At 62.9% G+C, this 18,339-nt stretch overlaps 3 protein-coding genes and 1 long non-coding RNA gene across 78 annotated transcripts in view; 2 read left to right on the top strand and 2 right to left on the bottom strand.

Moving 5' to 3' along the window:
* The window catches only part of SUN1 (Sad1 and UNC84 domain containing 1), a 46,927-nt gene extending 44,841 nt beyond the window's left edge, over positions 1-2,086 (top strand). For all 50 annotated transcript variants that reach the window (XM_085016276.1, XM_085016277.1, XM_085016278.1 and 47 more), the window contains one exon: positions 357-2,086. In XM_085016276.1, the coding sequence (XP_084872402.1) occupies positions 357-470 (114 nt within the window). In that variant the 3' untranslated portion in view covers positions 471-2,086. The remainder of the gene's footprint in view (positions 1-356) is intronic.
* LOC110259828 (uncharacterized) overlaps positions 1-3,725 on the bottom strand; it is a 21,930-nt gene extending 18,205 nt beyond the window's left edge. The window contains exon 1 of the long non-coding RNA XR_002342186.2: positions 3,587-3,725. This is a non-coding gene — a long non-coding RNA (uncharacterized LOC110259828). The remainder of the gene's footprint in view (positions 1-3,586) is intronic.
* On the top strand, positions 2,684-16,638 carry GET4 (guided entry of tail-anchored proteins factor 4). Of its 4 annotated transcripts, none has more exons than XM_021085940.2 (9): positions 2,684-2,900; positions 6,321-6,399; positions 6,593-6,674; positions 7,112-7,261; positions 9,729-9,867; positions 11,296-11,436; positions 11,779-11,854; positions 11,934-12,006; positions 15,931-16,638. In XM_021085940.2, exons 1-9 carry the CDS (start codon positions 2,740-2,742, stop codon positions 16,014-16,016), a joined length of 987 nt encoding a protein of 328 aa, XP_020941599.1. In that variant the 5' UTR covers positions 2,684-2,739; the 3' UTR covers positions 16,017-16,638. The 4 variants fall into 4 exon arrangements, with proteins under 4 accessions (XP_020941599.1, XP_084872407.1, XP_020941601.1 ...); XM_085016281.1 differs by lacking the exon at positions 2,684-2,900 and adding an exon at positions 3,039-3,802; XM_021085942.2 differs by lacking the exon at positions 2,684-2,900 and adding an exon at positions 3,039-3,740.
* The window catches only part of ADAP1 (ArfGAP with dual PH domains 1), an 81,589-nt gene continuing 79,717 nt past the window's right edge, over positions 16,468-18,339 (bottom strand). For 22 of the 23 annotated variants that reach the window (XM_085015886.1, XM_085015884.1, XM_085015874.1 and 19 more), the window contains one exon: positions 16,468-18,290. In XM_085015886.1, the coding sequence (XP_084872012.1) occupies positions 18,262-18,290 (29 nt within the window). In that variant the 3' untranslated portion in view covers positions 16,468-18,261. 23 annotated transcript variants of the gene reach the window in all.

Genomic DNA, 18,339 nt, shown 5'->3' on the forward strand with positions numbered 1-18,339 from the left:
GGACGGCGGGCGGGCCCCCCGGGCCCCTTTCTGCCGCTCGAGTCTGCAGGACCAGCGGACACGCGCAAACTGCCCAGAGGGCGTGACGGCCAACCTCTGAGAAAGCAAGGCAGGACCATCGAGGGTTTTTTGGCTCCTGAGTGAGCTTTTTTCGTCTATCTCTTGCTCTGCATAAATGTGCCATTTGTAACGTGTTCTCAGTTTTACCTGAGCTTTGGGTCCTGTGATAGGTGATGCAGCTCATATTAAAAACTGAATCTCCACCTTGGCTACTTGCTCTGAAATAGCATAGCTGGGGAAGTATTAGGTCTGGAGTCTTAATGTGAAATAAATCTGACTCCCCCCCCCAATTTCAGAAAAGACCTGAAAGCGCTTTCCAGATAGTGGAGCTGCGGATTTTTTCTAACTGGGGCCATCCCGAATACACGTGTCTGTACCGGTTCAGAGTTCACGGAGAACCCATCAAGTAAAGCCAGTCTCCTCTCTGTTGCTGTACATTCTGTATATACTGGTCGGCCTGCAACCCGGACTCCCTCTGAGCGCGGGCACACGGACAGCGGGATAGCGTCACCCCTTCAGGCGGTGCGCCGACGGCCAGCAGGACGTGGCAGCGGAAGCCATGGATGCTGACAGCCACTGGCTCCTCTGTCCACGGGGACCGCTGCCCCTTGAGGCCCGCAAGCCACAGGCAGTCTCTGTGGAACCTCATCTGAATGTATGGCTCACAAAGACACTTACTTTCCTGGGGTCGGGGGGAGGGTTGTTTTTGAACGTAAAGCTCTTTATATTTGTATTTGCTTGACATCAGGAACAAAGCGAGAGAAGGTGCAAGGTTGGGGGTGTGTCCGAAGCCTTGACGGCCTTCACGGGCCCTTTTAAAGGACCTCTGGGGGCAGACGGATGTTGAGCGCAGCACATGCTTCTCTTGGGGAAGAACCGGTCGCCAGACTTCCGAGGGCCCTTCCTCCGGGCGGGAGTTTCCTCCGTTCGGCCCCCGTGGTTCGTTCGTGTCCCCAGGTGGGGCAGTAACTAAAAGGTGGTGGTGGTAGTCGGCTCCCACGTCTGGGAAGGGTTTCCGTCAGGCCTCGGTTCAGGCACACTGGACGGTTTGCCTCTTGCAGGTCGAAGTGGGTCTGATTGGAAAAGGGATGGTCTGGATCCAAGCAAACATGTAAATAGAGTTCTCAGGTCTCCACTGGGCTCATCCCGCCGGATTTCCCTGCAGTTGTCACGTCACACTAGGAGCAGGAACCAAGAAATCCAAGCTTTTGGGTGTCTTCAGGTTGTGTTTTGAATTCTGCTGAGAAGCGAACACTAACATGCTCTAGGTTTTTCCAAGGCTGTTTTTAGTCCACTGACGGTTATTGAAGGAGGTGGCCCAGGTGGCAAATTCATGACACCAGTACGCTGAGGCTCCTGCAGCAGCACTTTGTCCCGGCTCCGGTTGGGATTTGCCTTTTATTGCAACTACTGGCCATTCTCTCTCAATTCCTCTGAGGCTTGTTCTGGTTATAGTTACTATTTAATATTGAGACTATTTTACTGAGCAGACTTTATAAATGAGGTATCTGCAAGGCACTTAAAAGTGTTACAGATGTTTTACCTTAAAGTTATTTAAGTTTTATTGGGTTAAGACAGTTTTTGGGGTACTGTAAATGTTATTTTCAGGAAAAGATAGAATGATGGTGCTGACTGGTTTTCTGAAGAGTTTTATGTATATTGCACAACAGTCCTCAAATAAACAAATCTACATAAAGTAGCATTTTTTTCACTCTAGTTAGAATTCGAACGAACTAATGCCTATGCAGTTAAGTTGGATAAAATGTATACAGATGTTTCATATATTACAGGATAAATATATAAATCAAAATTTCCTATATAAAGCTAAAACTGGGAGTTGGGGTGGAAATATTTTGAATATTTATTTTTAAAGACGCAAGATAGGACTTTGTGCAGTGTATTTTTGTAAATGCTTTTCAAGATATTTGTCTCTGGTAGTGCTTCTTTTGCTGCCACCAAATTATAAGATGCTATTGAAATGTTTAAATAAAGAGTTTTACTTTTTAAAAGTGCATGACATTTCAAATGAGTCATAACCAGTGTATTTCTTTTCTCACCTCCTATGTCTCTGCCCCTGGTGGGGGGCGGAACACGCAGGGTTTCGGGCCCCGCTCAGGACCCCTTCGGGCAGGAGCCTGGGTCACCCCGCAAACTCTGGAACTCCAGGCCCGGGAGCACCCGCTCACCCCCAGCCCGTGTCTTGCCGGCGGCTCGCTCGGGGGCGTGTCTCCGCGTTTTCCCATCGCCCCACGTAGGGACGGCGGCGTGTTCGGGTGTCCGCCGCTGGGGCGGGGGCTCATCGCTGGTCCCGAGCACCCGGCGAATCCGCTGAGGGCTGAAGCGCGGTTTTTATTGGAAAGTGTCAACAGTTCAAGTACCGCGAAAAACGGCCCCAGGTGCAGCAGAGATACCCTCCCGCGCACTGGCGGGGACAGAGGACGCGCCCCCGGCGCCCCCGCAGCAGCGCCCGCCATTGTGGCGCCAGCCCCGCCCGGCTCGGCCACGTGGCCGCGCTCGGCCCCGCCCCGCAGTCACGTGGCCGTCGGCGCCCCGCCCCCGGCATCTCCCGGCTCCACGCCGGCCACCGTAGAGCGCTTAGGGCGGCCGCCGGGACGGAAGCCGAGAGGCGCTGCCGACCGCGCCTGCGACAGCGTCAGCCCTGCGCGGAGCGCCGGCGCGATGGCGGCGGCGGCGGCGGCTGCGATGGCCGAGCAGGAGAGCGCCCGGAACGGCGCCCGCAACCGCGGCGGCGTCCAGCGCGTGGAGGGCAAGTTGCGCGCCAGCGTCGAGAAAGGCGACTATTACGAGGCGCACCAGATGTACCGGACCCTCTTCTTCAGGTAGCCGCCGTGCCGGGGCCGCCGCCTTCCAGGGCTTTCCCCCCGACCGCCGAGCCCGGCGCCCCGCCCCCGGACGCCTGCCATTGGCCGCGTCGCGCCGCCCCGCGGCCCCATTGGCCCGCGCCGCTGCCCGTCACCGAGGCGGTGGGAGCTGGCGGCCGTGCGGCGGCGGGGGTAGGACTGCGGCCCGGCAGGGAGACCCCGGCCCTGGACGCCTGACCCCAGACTAGACACAGACCTAAAGCCCTAGTCGAGACCGTGGACCCCTGGCCGAGACCCCAGACCCGGTCCGGACTCCACACCCCGGCCCAAACCCCGAACGAAGGCTCCGGATCCCGACCCAGACCCGGGACCCAGTCCAGAGTACGGACGCAGACCCGAACCCCGACCAAAACTCCTGGCCGAGGCCCCGGACCCGGTCCAGACCCGAATCCCGCACGTACACTCCGGACCCCGGCTCGAACCCAGACTCCAGCCCCGGCCCAAACCGGCTTCCGCCTCCCCCGCCCCGGCCCGAGGGCCATTGGACTGGAAGCCCCGCTCGCAGCCTCGCGGCTTTCCTCCCTCTGGGCATCCGGCCGCGAGGCTGTGAACCTGTTTCCCATGTTTTGTCGGCCTTGCTCACCCGCCTGTTAGGTTTTGTCACTAGACCAGCTGTTTCTGTAAACTCGGTATTTTTGTTGTACCTGCGCTGCCCGCTGGCCACGTGGGGCTGTCGCGCATCTGAAATGTGCTGAGTACCGAACGCGATGGGCTGCGCGTGTGAAAACAGGGCCTCAAGACGCGCAGAGAAGCTTGTCGGCAGAGTCGAGTGACCTTCAGCTGTGGGTGATCCTTGAGGTGACACTGGGATGCGCTGTGTTACATACACCGTCTGCCTTTAGTGCGGCCTTAGGAATTTGGCAAGTGCTGCCTTGGCTCCCTTTCCTTTTGGACGGCAGTGTGTCACGCTCTTGCCGTCACACCGCCACTGCTGTGATTTTTAGCTCTGCTTGCTTACCTTTGTGAGCCATTCCTGTATATCACGGCTACTCTGTCATCCTTCAGGTTTCTTGCCAGAAAATAGCTGGGCCGTTCTTTACAATTTAAAGATAATTTTAGAGGATTTCATCTGTTGCATTTGACTGCTTTTTCTTTACAAGCTGCCAGAAAACAGCAAATGCTTTAAGGGCAGGCGGGTCTCGCTTACACGGCTTAGCCCTAGATCTAAATTTTTTCTTTAAATAGCAGGTTGAATCACTATCTTGGGAAGCCTAGTGGTACTTTCTGCTTTGCTGTAGTTTGGTTAGACGTGGCACCTCATGCCTGAGACCATGTTTGGGCTCCGTGGCCCAGAGGACGGGGTAGGAGTGAGCTGATGGTTCTTCAAGCGGATGAGCCCGAAAGTCTGTTCCGCGAGGCTTCCGCCTGGCAGCTTAGCCACTCCCGTTTTGTGGTGGGGAGGTTTGGTAGCCTTCTCGACTTGCCCTGGTGCTTGCTGTTCCTGGGGATTTGTATGTGAACATTTGACCCGGTGATTAATCAGCAAAACTGGATCGTCCCACAATGGACATGGCGTTCCTTGCTTTGAGCCAGTTCTGCAGTCACTGCTGGAGCAGGAACGCAGTCGCTGATTCGCCTCAAAGAGGTGTGTCTGGGTGCCCAGGGTGTAGTTCGTGGTCACGTGGGGACAGATGCAGGCTGTCCAGCAGTCTGGCCTTGGCCGGGGTCCGCGTGATCCAGGCTGCCTTGGCTTCCTCGTGGGTTGTTTTTGGGCTCCTCTCTCTCCAGGATTCCTGAGGAGTAAAGGTCTGCCTTGGGCCCCTCTGGGGCGTGTGGTGGCCAGTCCCGGTGGCCGTCCAGTGGGCCTGGCCGCAGAGGCCTGGGGTCGTCCGTGTCTCTGCAGGGAACCGTTCTTGTGCGGGCGCACCGGTGCAGCCCTGGTTTAGTGCCCTGCGTGGCGCATAGCTGCCTGAGTCAGCTCAACCACGTTGTGCTAACTTTTTTTTATGTCTTCCTACAAATCGTTGTCTTTAAGTGTTTACGTAAAATGTACAATTTGATGAGCTTTGTCATAGGTAGACACCCAAGAAATGATTACCAAGGTGTCGAAAACATGCATCACCCCCAAAAGCTTCCTCCTCCACCTCCATGATGGATTTTTCACCCCTCGCCCCCCAGTACCCCTTGGTCTCTGTCGCGACGGAGGGTTGTGTTTTCTGGAGTTTTGTGTCAGTGCGATCATGGACCGTGAACTCTTTTTACCTGGTTTTGAATCCCTCAGCACAGCACGTCGAGAGTCACCCTGTGCGTGTCACTCATCTTCATCGCTGAGGGCCGGCCGGCGTGTGGGGACCGCCTTTCTCCATTCGCCTTTCGGATTCATCCCCTGTGTTGCTGGTCACTGACGCTGTGTCCCACAGCCCGGTTGGACTATGTGGGTGCTTGTGCCCCAGAAGTGGGCCGTGCTCACTGGTCAGCTGGAGGCCTCGCTCGGTCTCTTCGAAGCTGTGGGCGGCCCGGGCCCTCGCCGTCTCCCCGGTCCTCTGTGCCAGGAAGAGCAGGGTCTGTTTTGCAGGCCTGGAGGGTTCGTCCTCCTGCCGCTGCTCTGCAGGGCGGCTGGTCACCTCTGCAGTCATTGCCCGGAGGGACCCTCCTGAGATCTGTGTTGATTGTGGACAGAATTTTGCCTCTTAAATAGAATGAAGAATTAATTTCTGGCCGTGCCTGGGGAATGCAGAGGTTCCTGGGCCAGGGATCGAACTCCAGCCACAGCAGTGACAACCCCAGAGCCTTCACTGCTGAGGCCTCAGGGAACTCCAGACGTTCTGAACGAGACACTTCAGGCTTGTGGGCCCAGCCACCCCAGCCGTGGTGGGGCTCCTGGGCGAGGGGCACCCCTTCAGTGGGGCACAGGGGGCTGGCAGGCTGGGCCGAGAGGGAGGCTTCCGAGGCAGGTGGCTCCCCGTGTGGCCCCGGGGGTGTGGATTGCGGGCCTTTCACTCTTCCCCTGCTCTTCTAAGCCGCCGTCCTTCCCTGCCGCCCCTCGGGGAATGGTGCCGCCTGCCCCCTGCAGAAGCACAGCTGGGCTGGCACGACCCTGACCTGGGACACGCCCACCACTGCGCACGTGTCGCAGGACTAGGAGGAACCCAGGCCTGCCCTGCTCCAGGGAGGTGCTGCTTCTGGGCAGAGACAGGGTCCCCGGGGGGCACTGTCACCAGACGGGGAGGGGAGGTGGTGCCAGGCCGGCTCACGCGGCCCCCCAGGAACCCAGGCCCAGCTCTGCTCGGCCCCTGCGGAGGTGCGAGTGTCGCACGCTGGCTGTGTAAGGCGTCTGTTTCCTGGCACGCGGGTCCTTCGTGTTCAACCTCCCAAGCCGGGAGCGTGCGGCCGGCAGACGGGCGGAGCGGGCCCTGACCGCAGCCCTCTCTGCCGCAGGTACATGTCGCAGAGCAAGCACGCCGAGGCCCGCGAGCTCATGTGCTCCGGAGCCCTGCTCTTCTTCAGCCACGGCCAGGTAAGCGGGCGGGGCGGGCTGGGGCTGCGCTCCGGCTCCCCGCCGGGGTCTGCGGCTGCGCCGACGGCGGCGCCGTAGGTTTGCTGGGTCACGGTCGCCCCAGAGCCCGAGCCGCCGCCCAGCTCCGGCCTGTCTCCTGGAGACGGGCCGGAGCCTTGCTTCCGACGGCCTCTGCCCTTCCCCGTGTCTGTAGCAAAACAGCGCCGCCGATTTGTCCATGCTGGTCTTGGAGTCACTGGAGAAGGCGGAGGTCGAGGTGGCCGACGAGCTGCTCGGTGAGGCTTTCTCCCCGCTCCCCCGCTCGCTCGCCCCGGAGCCCGTTCCGTGCTGGTCTCCCACCCACAGCGACTCCCTCCCCAGCCCCAGCCGCCCGGCAGGCCCGCCCGGCCTCCCAGCCCGCCCCGAGGTGGGCCCGGGGGGTCTTGGCCCCCGGCTCGCTGGCCCGCCCCCACTGGGGAGCCCTTCCTGCAAGCTGCCCGCCTGGAAAGGCCAAGGAGGGTCCCCTGGGGCCTGCTCCCCAGCGTGGGCTCAGCCGTGGGGCGGGCACTGCACCGAGGTCCCTGGGGGCGGCCCGGGACACACACCCCCCCACACACGCTGGCCGCTGCCTTGTTTGCTTTCGGAGCGAAGTGGTTGTTTTCAGTTTCTCTGCGACGTGAGACGGTGGGAAAACCGGCGGCGCCGCGGGTTTGCTTGTCTGTCTTGTTTGCAGAAAGCCTGGCGAAGCTGTTTAGCTTGATGGATCCCAACTCCCCAGAGCGCGTGGCGTTTGTGTCCCGAGCCCTGAAGTGGTCCAGCGGAGGATCGGGGAAGCTGGGCCACCCCCGGCTCCACCAGCTGCTGGCCCTCACGCTGTGGAAAGGTAGGCTGGGCACCTGCGAGGGCCCGGGGCCCGCGGAGCAGGTGTCCCTCGGCCCCGGGGCTGCTGTTTCTTTCCATCCTCCGGTTTGACGGACCGCGCTCACCTGCCGCCGCGCGGACGAGGGAGAGCTCGGTTGGCCGGGTCTGGACACTGGAGCTCCGACGTCCAATCCCCTTGCGACTCGCCCGGCGGTGGGGGCGGAGCGCTCAGGCCCCGCAGGCCGCCCTGCTCCCCCCTCGGCCTGGGCCCTGGTGCAGGTCGGGGCCGGGCCGCCGCCTCGCGGGGCATCACCCGGGCAGGCTCAGGTGGAGGGACGTGACCGTGGGCAGATGCCTTGGCGCCCTGCCACTGGGCACGGCCCCCGAGGCTGTAGGACTTTGAAGGTGTAGGCGGAAGGCGGCTTCCTCTGGACACGAGCACAGGTGAGCTGTGTAGACGGGGCCTGCGTTAGCAAACAGCCCGCCCACCACGCTCCCTCCTCGTCCCAGGCGGTGAACTGCAGGGCGGGCGCACCTGTCTTGCTCAGCATGTTGGAGGTGCCAGGCAGAAAATGGGGTGAGGCCTGTGTTCGTGGGGCCCGGGGATGTTGCCAGGTAGAAAATGGGGTGAGACCTGTGTTTGGAAGGCCCGGGGGAGGTGCCAGGTAGAAAATGGGGTGAGACCTGTGTTTGTGGGGCCCGGGGGAGGTGCCAGGTAGAAAATGGGGTGAGACCTGTGTTTGGAGGGCCCAGGGGAGGTGCCAGGCAGAAAATGGGGTGAGACTTGTGTTCGTGGGGCCCGAGGGAGGTGCCAGGTAGAAAATGGGGGCGGGCCCGTGTTTGTGGGACCCGGGGGAGGTGCCAGGTAGAAAACGGGGTGAGACCTGTGTTCGTGGGGCCCCGGGGGAGGTGCCAGGTAGAAAATGGGGTGAGACCTGTGTTTGGAGGGCCCAGGGGAGGTGCCAGGCAGAAAATGGGGTGGGACCGGTGTTTGTGAGGCCCCGGGGGAGGTGCCAGGCAGAAAATGGGGTGAGACCTGTGTTTGGAGGGCCCCGGGGGAGGTGCCAGGCAGAAAATGGGGTGAGGCCTGTGTTCGTGGGACCCGGGGGAGGTGCCAGGTAGAAAATGGGGTGAGACCTGTGTTCGTGGGGCCCCGGGGGAGGTGCCAGGCAGAAAATGGGGTGGGACCGGTGTTTGTGGGGCCCGGGGGAGGTGCCAGGTAGAAAATGGGGTGAGACCTGTGTTTGTGGGACCCGGGGGAGGTGCCAGGCAGAAAATGGGGTGAGACCTGTGTTTGTGGGACCCGGGGGAGGTGCCAGGCAGAAAATGGGGTGAGACCTGTGTTTGGAGGGCCTGGGGGAGGTGCCAGGCAGAAAATGGGGTGAGACCGGTGTTTGTGGGGCCCGGGGGAGGTGCCAGGTAGAAATGATGTCGAAACCAGAGCAGGTGACAAGGAGAACGGGGTGGGGTCTGTGTTGGTGGGAGTCTGGTTTGGGAAGCAGCACATGGGGTGCCTGCAGGGCTGCTCAGAGGCCTGGCGGAGGTTCACACGGTTGAGCTCTTAGATATTTAATATAAAACATTGGATTGGGGGAGTTCCCATTGTGGCTCAGCAGTAATGAACCCAACTGGTATCCGTGAGGACACGGGTTCAATCCCTGTCCTCGCTCAGTGGGTCAGCGATCCTGTGTTGCCATGAGCTGTGGTGAAGGTCACAGATGCGGTTCGGATCTGGCATTGCTGTGGCTGTGGTGTAAGCAGACAGCTGCAGCTCTGATTCGACCCCTAGCCTGGGAACCTCCACGTGCTGCGGGTTCAGCCCTAAAAAGACATTAGTGGAGAGCTAGGGCGTGTTAATGTGCTTTGCTAAGCGCATTTGGTGGGTGGTGCTCCAGGGACCCAGTGCTGAGGTGTTTTGCAGGCGCGATTGCCACTGGCTGCCCCCAGGCTACTGTGTGGGCAGCGCCCCTGGTTCCCCCGGCCGGGAGTGCCTCATGTGGGCGCCTCTTCCAGGCTCTGGGGCACCTCGGCACTTAGCTGCCTTGTCTTCTGGGGCTGCTCCAAGGTCGTTCTGGGGGGAGGTGGGTAGAGACCAGACACACCCACACAGAGAAGGCTGCTGCTTCCCAAAGGGAGCGGGTGCGGGTGGGGGAGCTGGAGCTGGTGCAGGCGGCGGGGGGGGCGATAGGGGGGCAGGAAGGGGGGCCTTGAGCAGGTGGAGGCAGCTGGGGCTCGAGGCCAGCCAGGCTGGCAACTTGGCCTGGGAGGCGGGACGTTTATCCGAAGGAGCAGGATCTGGGTGGCGTGGGAGCAGGTGTGGGGGTGGCCCGGGGGGAGTGGGAGCTGGGCGGCCGTCCTGCACGCAGGGAGCCAGCCCACCCCAGCCAGGCCGGCTGCCAGGTCTCCGGACATGGGCATGGCGAGGTCAGGCCCCCGGGGCGGTGGGGGGGTGCTGGCGCTCACAGCTCCCCCCCCCCACCGCCCCCCAGAACAGAACTACTGTGAGTCCCGGTACCACTTCCTGCACTCCAGCGACGGGGAAGGCTGCGCCAACATGCTGGTGGAGTACTCCACGTCCCGGGGCTTCCGCAGCGAGGTGGACATGTTCGTGGCCCAGGCCGTCCTGCAGTAGGTGCCACCCTCCCGAAGCCTCTGGGGTCCCCGCGCGGCTCCCCAGGCCCGCCTGCGAAACGTCCGCTGGGCCGTGGGAGTCCCGCTGGTGTCTAGATGGGTTTTGCTGCCGTTGGTTTTTGTCTTCCCCCCTTTCTGTCCCGTTTTGGGGGCTTCAGGGTCCCTGTAAGCACACGTGCGATTGTAACTCGTGGGCAGCGCCCGGGCGCGAGGTGCTCGGGGGTCAGTCGGCGCTTTCCCCCGAGGGCCGTGGGTCCTTCCTGGTGGATCTGGGTCCAGACGCGGCCCAGCCCGCCCCGGCTCTGGGTCCAGACGCGGCCCAGCCCGCCCCGGCTCTGGGTCCAGACGCGGCCCCGCCCGCCCCGGCTCTGGGTCTCTGCCCCTCCGTGCTCGTTGGGCCTCCTCCTCCCGTGTTCACGGTCAGCCATTTATCCGGAAGGTACTGCAACGCGGCAGAGGCAGAGGAGGCGCAAGCAGGCCTGCGGGGTCCCAGGGCTCACGTCCGGTGACCTGGGGCCTGCGCTCCCTGCGCTGCTGACGCCATGCGTCTCTCTCTCTCTCTTTTTTTTTTTTTTTTTTTTTTTTTTAATCTTTTGCTATTTCTTGGGCCGCTCCCGCGGCATATGGAGGTTCCCAGGCTAGGGGTCCAATCGGAGCTGTAGCCACCGGCCTACGCCAGAGCCACAGCAACGCGGGATCCGAGCCGTGTCTGCAACCTACACCACAGCTCACGGCAACGCCGGATCCTTAACCCACTGAACAAGGGCAGGGATCGAACCGCAGCCTCATGGTTCCTAGTCGGACTCATTTCCACTGCGCCACCACGGGAATTCCAAGCAACACCAGATCTTTAACCCACTGAGCAAGGACCAGGGATCGAAGCCACAACCTCATGGTTCCCTGTCGGATTCGTTAACCACTGCGCCACGACGGGAACTCCCACGCCATGTGTCTCTTGACACGTTCATTTCCTTCCCTACAAGGGGTTTGATCTGGGGGTGGGGGGGGCGCGCTGGCATGGGGGGCGTCTTTGCTGCGGCTCCCGTGAGGCCTGGCGCTGAGCCGTAGCTTGAAGATGACACGTGTCTTAGAAGGCAGAGCTCCCCAGCCTGGCTCGAGCATGCAGTGTCCGTCTGCCCGGGACGGGGCCCCTTCTCGCCTGTTCCTCTTTGTCGCGGGCCCGGGTGGGCGTGGTCCCAGGCCCCTAGGCCTGCCGTGCCCTCGTGGGCAGGGGTCTGACAGGTGTGGGGGTCCGGGAGCCCGGCCATCTCGAGGCCCCGTGGACCTCGGGCATGTCCCCTGCCCAGGCCCGGCTCGTCACGCCTGTGCTGCGCGGGGACCCCGGCTGCGGGGCCGGGCTGGGGCTCTCTGGGCGGCGCCCGTGGGAACCCGCCTGCGGCGTCACCGGGCTGTGGGTGTCTGCAGGTTTCTCTGCTTGAAGAACAAGAGCAGCGCGTCGGTGGTGTTCACGACGTACACGCAGAAGCACCCGTCCATCGAGAACGGCCCCCCGTTCGTGCAGCCCCTGCTCAACTTCATCTGGTTTCTGCTGTTGGCTCTCGACGGGTAAGAGGGGGTGCGCGTCTCTGGAGGGGACCGTTGTGGGGGGTGTCGGGGGTGTCCTGACAGCTTGGGGGGTGTGTGTGTGGAGCTTTGAATGTGCAGCTGGGCTGTGTAGGGTGTGTGGCGTGGTGACGTCAGGTGTGTGCAGTTGTGTGTGTGTGTGTGAAGGGGGGTGGAAAGGAAAGAGGCGTGGGGGTGTCGGTGTGTGTGTGGCGTGGGGAGGAGTTGGGGTGTGGCTGTGGGGGGGCGGGGTGTTGGGGTGGGGGGTGTGCGGGGGAGGGTGGCTCTGGGGGGGGCGCGTGGGGAGCCGGGGGTGGCGGGGCTGAGCACGCGTGTCGCCGGCAGGGGGAAGCTGGCGGTGTTCACGGTGCTGTGTGAGCAGTACCAGCCGTCGCTGCGGCGGGACCCCATGTACAACGAGGTGAGGGCCAGGGGCGCCGTGGGGGGGGGGGTGGGCCGGGCTGCCCCGCGCCGCCGACCGCCGCGTCCTGTCCCCGCAGTACCTCGACCGCATCGGCCAGCTCTTCTTCGGGGTGCCGCCCAAGCAGACGGCTTCGTACGGAGGCTTGCTAGGTAAGGAGGCCCGCGGCTGCGCCGGGCGCCAGGCGGGTCCCTTTCTGCGGGGGCGGTGGGGGAGGGTCCCCACGGGGCAGGGGCCCGTCCTGGCCAGGTCTGGGGACGGGACGGGCTCGGGAGCTGTGCACACGGCGTGGGCCTTGTGCCGCCTGCCCGCCCGGAGCCTCGGCCCTGCCGGCACTGCCACCCCGCTCCTCTCGCGAACCTGCTGCCCCCGGGCGTGCGATCCCCGCGGCCCGTCCTTCTCTGTGCGAGCAGCTCACTCGGAGTCGCGGCCGCGCCGGGAAGGTGTGAAGGTGTGGGATCCCCCCCACTCCCCCCCGCCTTGCCCCCTGGGCCGGATCGTGGCCGCCGTGTGCCTGGCCCACGGTTTGCGTATCTGTGCGTTCGTCCGGGGCCCCGGGTGGCCCCCCAGCTGCTGCGAGGGCTGCTGCGGTGAAGACGCGGGGGCTGACCTCTCTCGAAGGCCTTCCTCCCTGGCTGTCCCGCAAGCAGACCTGCTTCCTCACCGCGTGTTTCTAGTCCGTGTTCCGAGGAACCGCCACTGGTTCCCCACAGAGGCTGCCCCTATCCCTCCGGGGTCTGGCCGCGCGTGCTGTTGGCTGGGTTTTGACCACAGCCCCCCCGGGGGCCGCGAGGTGGGGCTTTGGCGCGTCCTGCCTGGCGTGTCCCTGGGGACGGGTCACGTCGCGCTTGCTCTCTCTCATGTGCTCTCGGGCCACCTGTGTGTCTGTCCCTTCAAGGCCTTTGTCTGGTGTTGAATCCGGCCGGCTGTTTTTCAGCTTCTCCGCGTCAGGCGTTAACCCCTCACCCGAGGTGATTGCAGGTGTTACCGTCCATTCTCTGGGTTGCCTTTTTCTTTGTTAAGGGCTTTATTACGTTTGTAAGCAGGGTTGGGTTCCCAGCGAAGTGAAGGGGAAGGTACAGAAACCTCACCCCCCCACCCCCATTATCAGCATCCCCCCCAGTCAGTGCACCTGCATCGAGGCGACATCAGGGTTCCCTCTTGGCGGTCGTGTTCTCTGGGTGCGGACAAGCGTGTGGCGACACGTGTCCAGCATTACAGGATCCCGCGGAGGCGTCGTGCTGCCCTCAGAGGCCCTCCGCCTCCCACCTGGTCCCCCCTCGCTCCCGTGGCGCCTTTCTTGTGCCTGGAGTGCGTGTCGATCTCAGACTTGCTCGGTTTTCACTTAGTCCAGTTTGTCTGTTCTTCTGTCGCTTGTGCCTTTGGCATCGTTTCCAAGAAATCACTGCCAAATCCAGTGTCACAAAGCTCTCGCCCTGTGAGTTCTTGTAAGAGCCTTACCGTTTCAGGCTTCCCCATACGTCCCCGATCCACCTTGAGGTGACCTGCTCATGTGCGGTTTCACTTACTGAGGGTCCAGCTTCGTTCTTTGGCGAGTGGCTTTCCAGTTTTCCCGGCAACATTTGTGGAGAAGGCATGGAACCCTTGCCACAAATCCGGGACCTGTGTTCAAGGGTCCTTTCTGGGCCCGCCCTTCCCGTGGTCCCCGTCCGTCCCTCTGCCAGGACCGCGCTGTTTTGACGACTAGAGCTTCGTAGTCAGTTTCGAGGTCAGAGCGTGAGACTCCCAGCTTTGTTCTTTTTTAAGATTTTGTCCAGTTGAGTCAGTCGTGATTCCGTAAGAATTTTAGGACGGGTTTTTCTGTTTCCACCCAAAAAAGAAATGTTTTGGGGATTTGCAGCTTCAGCCTGTAAATTGCTTGCGGTGGTGGTGACATTTAGCGGTATTGTCTTTCAGTCTGGGCACATGGGCTGCGTTTGCCTTTTAGGGCTTTCATCTCTGTCAGCCTTGTTTTATGGTTTTCATTGTACAAGTCTTTCACCTTCGTTAAGCTAATTACTAAGTATTTTAGTTCTTTTTGATGCTACTATAAATTGAACTGTTTCTGTAAATAACAATTATTTTGTGAATTCTTTAGGAATTTTTGCCTGTAGAGTCATACCATCTGCAAACGCATAACGTTACTTCTTTCCAATCTGGAGTCCTTTTCTTTTTCTTTCCTAGTTGCTTGGGCTAGACTTGCAGCACAGCTGACCTCTGAACCGTGTGGAGGGGAGGGGCCGATCCCCTGGGCAGTTGGCACATTGGGTCCATGGATTCAACCATGTTCATTGAGAACAGTCCATGCAGAAGTGGGCCCGCCCCGTGCACACCTGGGTCGCTCCAGGTGAACAGACGTGGTGGCCGCAAAATCCCTGCCCTTGTTGCTGAGGTCGGAGGAGAGGCTGTGGTCTGTCCCCCCCGGGGGGATGTGTGCTGCTCACAGGACTTCGGTCACGGCGTAGTGTGAGCAGCTGCTTCCGTCTGTGCTTTCGTGGCGAGCGTCTTGGTGAGAGAGCGTTGACTCCGACGGGTGCTTCTCCTGGGGCGCTGGCGGCGGTCACTGCCTCTTGCTTTCTTCTGTTACTGTCGGGCGTCGACCTTCATAGATGAGCCGGCCTTGCATCCCGGAGACAGAGCCACCTGGTCGTGGTGCCGGGTGGGTTCCGAATGCGGCTGCATTCAGTGCACTAGGATTTTGGAAGTGGTTCTTGCGTCGGTGTGTCCGTAGGGGTCCCAGGTCTGTAGTTTTCCCTCCTGTGTCGTGTCTTTGGTATCAGGGTTGTGCTGGCCTCGTAAATGAGCCAGGAAGTGTCCCCCATGCATCGCTCTTCAGAGAAGTTTGAGGAGGCCGGTGGTGCCAGGTCAGTGGCGCTTCTCGCTCCCACCGCCTTTGGTGGGAGACTGATAACCCAGTGCCCTCCTCACCCACTCGGGCCTCTTCGGGGTGTGTGTCCCTTTGTGCTAGTGGTCGTCGCTGCCAGCGGCCAGATCTCTGACCCCGCCTCCCCGTGTCCTGCCCGTCCATCCGCGGCCGCAGCCTGGGGTCTCCCCCAGCACCTGAGTCCTGCAGGGTGGGGTCGGGGCGTCCTGCACGTTGAAGTGGCTGTGGTCATCCTTCCTGTCTTAGCGCTTCTCAGAGTCCGGATGTGCAGGCTCGCGCCCGCCCTGCCTGCGGTCCCGCGGTGCTGGGCTTGCGCAGCTTCCTTCTCCAGGGACCAGGTCTGCTCTGCGTTACCTGGGCCCACGCACCGCGTCGGTCTCCGCCCCGGAGCTGCTGCAGGGGCCTCGCAGCGGGGCTGGTCCCTTGCGCGAGGCCGTGCTGCTCCAGGGTGCCTTGGCCATGGTGTCCCCCTGCGTGTCCAGGTCCCCGTCTGGACCGCCCTGCCCGGGGGGCCCTGGGGACGTGCTGTTGTCTGCGTGGCTGTCGTGGGGTTGTGTCCCTCGGAAAGGTCTTTCCCTCGCCCGGAGGATTGAAACGCTGCTGCCCTTCAGCAGAAGTCGGGCTTCGTGTTTGTAAACCTTGTCTCTCGGGAGTTTTCGTCGACGTAGGGGCAGCACTTGCCTGCTCCGATCGCTCTTGCCGCCTCCGCTTGTCCCGGGGACCCCGTCCTGACTCTGCCTCTTCTGTCAGAACCCCCACCCCTGCCCCCGCCGCGTGCGTGGCGTGTCCATGGGCTGGGGGCCCGAGAGCACTGCTCCCCTTGGCCCGTGGGCACCTGGTGCTGGGTGCAGGGCCCTTTTCTAAACTTGGATCTTGTCCTGACGGGAGGGCTGTTCTTTGGGTGGAAAGCAGGGACGTGAAGGGACGAGTGTCCCAGGGCGCGGCTGCCCACCGGGCACAGCAGCGGGAACGCCGCGTGGCCTTGGGACCGCAGGTCTGACGGGGCGTCCCTTGAGAGCGGATACGCGAGGGGGCGACACCGGCCCCTGGTCAGCCACCGGGGTGTCTCCTGGCCGGGCACCGGGGCCTTTGGCGGGTGCGGCGGGTGCATGTCCATTGCCTCTCAGGGGGTCGGGGCCGCGGGGGGACGGGGCGCGGCCGCAGCCCTGACGGTCCCTGCGCCTCCTTCCAGGGAACCTTCTGAGCAGCCTCATGGGCTCCTCGGAGCAGGAGGGCGAGGACAGTCAGGACGACAGCAGCCCCATTGAGCTCGATTGACGCCCGCGACCTGCACGGAGACGCCCAGACCGCGGCGGGTGTGGTTCCCAACTCGAGTGCAGACCCGGGCCCCGGCACCCTGGCCGCGGGGCCTCGCGGCGGGTGTCCCGTGGCCGCCGGGGCCGCGGGCTGCGGGGCCGCGCCGGCTGGGCCGCCGCCGTGTACCTTGCGATGCCCCAATAAAGCGCAGGCCGTGCCGAGCCGCCACCTCTCCGGGCCTCGTGTCTGGTTTGCTTGGGGAGGCCGGTCCGCGGGCGGCGGGCGGGCGCCCGGCCCCGCGACGGCGTCTTGGCAGGGAGGCCGCAGACCCGGGCACCTTCGTGAGGCAATATTTATTTCCGTGGGTGACCGAGTCCTTACCTGACATTTTAGGTTTTAACCAAATAACCAGCCCGGGAGCGAGCAGGCCTGTCCTTTCTCCCCGACGCTGCGCCAGCTGTTCCCGGGAGAGTCACAAAAGGGGAAACACTTTATTTTTTCACGATTAAAATGAGACTTGTAGATTAATACCCGCTGATCATGCATGGGGAAGGAGCCGCGTACACAATCTCATTTACTGTAAAAATGGAATTTAAAGGAAGGTGTGAGACTTGTTGAGCTTAAATAAATCCTTTCTACTGGGCTTGGCAGCACTGGTCCTTTCTGAGTGAGCTCCGGGGCCGTGGGCCGGGCTGCGCGGTGGCCACTGGGACCCGTGTCTTGCAGGTCTGTCCAGAGTGTGTCGGGGGGGGGGGGGGCGCAGCCGGTGTCAGGGGAGTGTCATGGTTTTCGGTGTAAACATACGGTGTTTGTCTTGAACCTGGGCAACCCCATCTGCGGACAGCGGCCTGCTGTGGCCTCACAGCCTGCGCGGGGGCTGGGAGGAGGCGCCCCCTCTCGGGTTTGATTCGCCTGCATCCCTGCGACGCCCCGTTTCGGTCAGGTTCTCCCGCCGCTGCTGTGGCTGTGGCGGCTCGGGCCGTCTGGTTCCTCCTCGGACTCTTCGTGGGTACAGTGCGAGGACACGCACACGCTCGGTCAGCCTCGCCCTCGGCGCAGAGTGGAGGCCCGTCCGAAGGGCGTGGGGCCGCCCCGCGCGGGCGGGAGACATGGGCCTCCGCTTCCACTCCTGACCCAGGGCAGGCCCTCGGCCTCTGGGGCTTGGGTTTCCTCCACCGGGAGACAGTGGCCCTGGTTCAGGAGGGCAGGGGAGCCTGCTGCCCCCCGGGGTTGGAGGCACCTGCCCGGGGCAGGAAGGTCTTGGGGAGAACGGGGTGACCCTGTGGTGGTCCTGAGCCCTGGCCCTACCGTCCTGGGGACCCCGTGGCCTGTTGGGGTCCCCTCATCCCTGCGGCCCCGCCCAGGATCTGGGCAGCTCCCCGGGCATTGGGCCCACAACCTGGGCAAAGGCCCTCAGGCACCCTGCTCCTGGGGGATCCAGAGCCCCCGCTTTCCTCTGGGATGTGATGTGGGGTACATGGGATGTCCTGGCTCAGGGGACCCGCCTCTGGTCCCGTAGCTGGTCAAGGCCTCTCCTGGGGACGTCTGGGCCAGACAGGACGAGACCCAGGTAAGCGGGCAGGTGCCCCCCCGCCCAACAACACGCTGGGTTCCTGGGAGGACAGGACCCCCATGCACTGCCACCCGCCCCAACACACACACCAAGAGAGGCTCAGTGCCTGCAGCCTCAGGCCAGCAGCTCGCTGGGCCGGCAGGGCACAGGTCACGGGCCAGCACCGAGTCCCGAGCCAGCGAGGGACGTGCCCCGTGGGCAGTGGACATGAGCCACGGGCCCTGGGGGCCCCAGCTGGGAAGGCTTCTGACCCCAGGTCCCACACACGCAGCGGGCGGCTCCTGTGTCCTCCACGCCAGCCCCCAGGACCGCACCACAGACACGGCCGAGGGTCAATAAATACTTGTTAGAGGGAGGGTGGGGGACACGAGGGGGAGAGGCATGCAGGCCAGCTCTGTCCCCAGCCCGGCCTCCTGGTCAGGGCTGGGCCCTGATCAGGGGTGCGGTGGGGGGGGGGCCTCGGGGAAGGTGGTCCAGTGCGGGGGGCGGGGCGCAGCAGCATGACGGGGTCCGCGGTCAGGCCCACAGAGAGGTTCCAGAGAAACAGGTCCTGGGGGCCGAGCTCAGGCCCCCCCCGCCGGCCGCCTGGGGGGGCGGGAGGGGGGTGTGCAGCCGGCTCCCTCCTCCTGCGGCCGTCTCCTTGCCGGCCACGTCCAGCACGTCCAGAGCCCTGGGCCTCGGGGACCGTCCTCGCTAGGGTTTATGCTTGAAGTGGGCTTCCACTGCAGAGGGGCGGAGGGTCTGGTCAGGGCCCCGCCGCGGCCCGGGGCC

Source organism: Sus scrofa, chromosome 3 (assembly GCF_054392235.1).
Source record: "Sus scrofa isolate SSC_HxYL_T2T_F1_AM1 chromosome 3, Sscrofa_HxYL_maternal_Yorkshire_Landrace_v2.0, whole genome shotgun sequence".
Lineage (NCBI taxonomy): Eukaryota > Metazoa > Chordata > Mammalia > Artiodactyla > Suidae > Sus > Sus scrofa.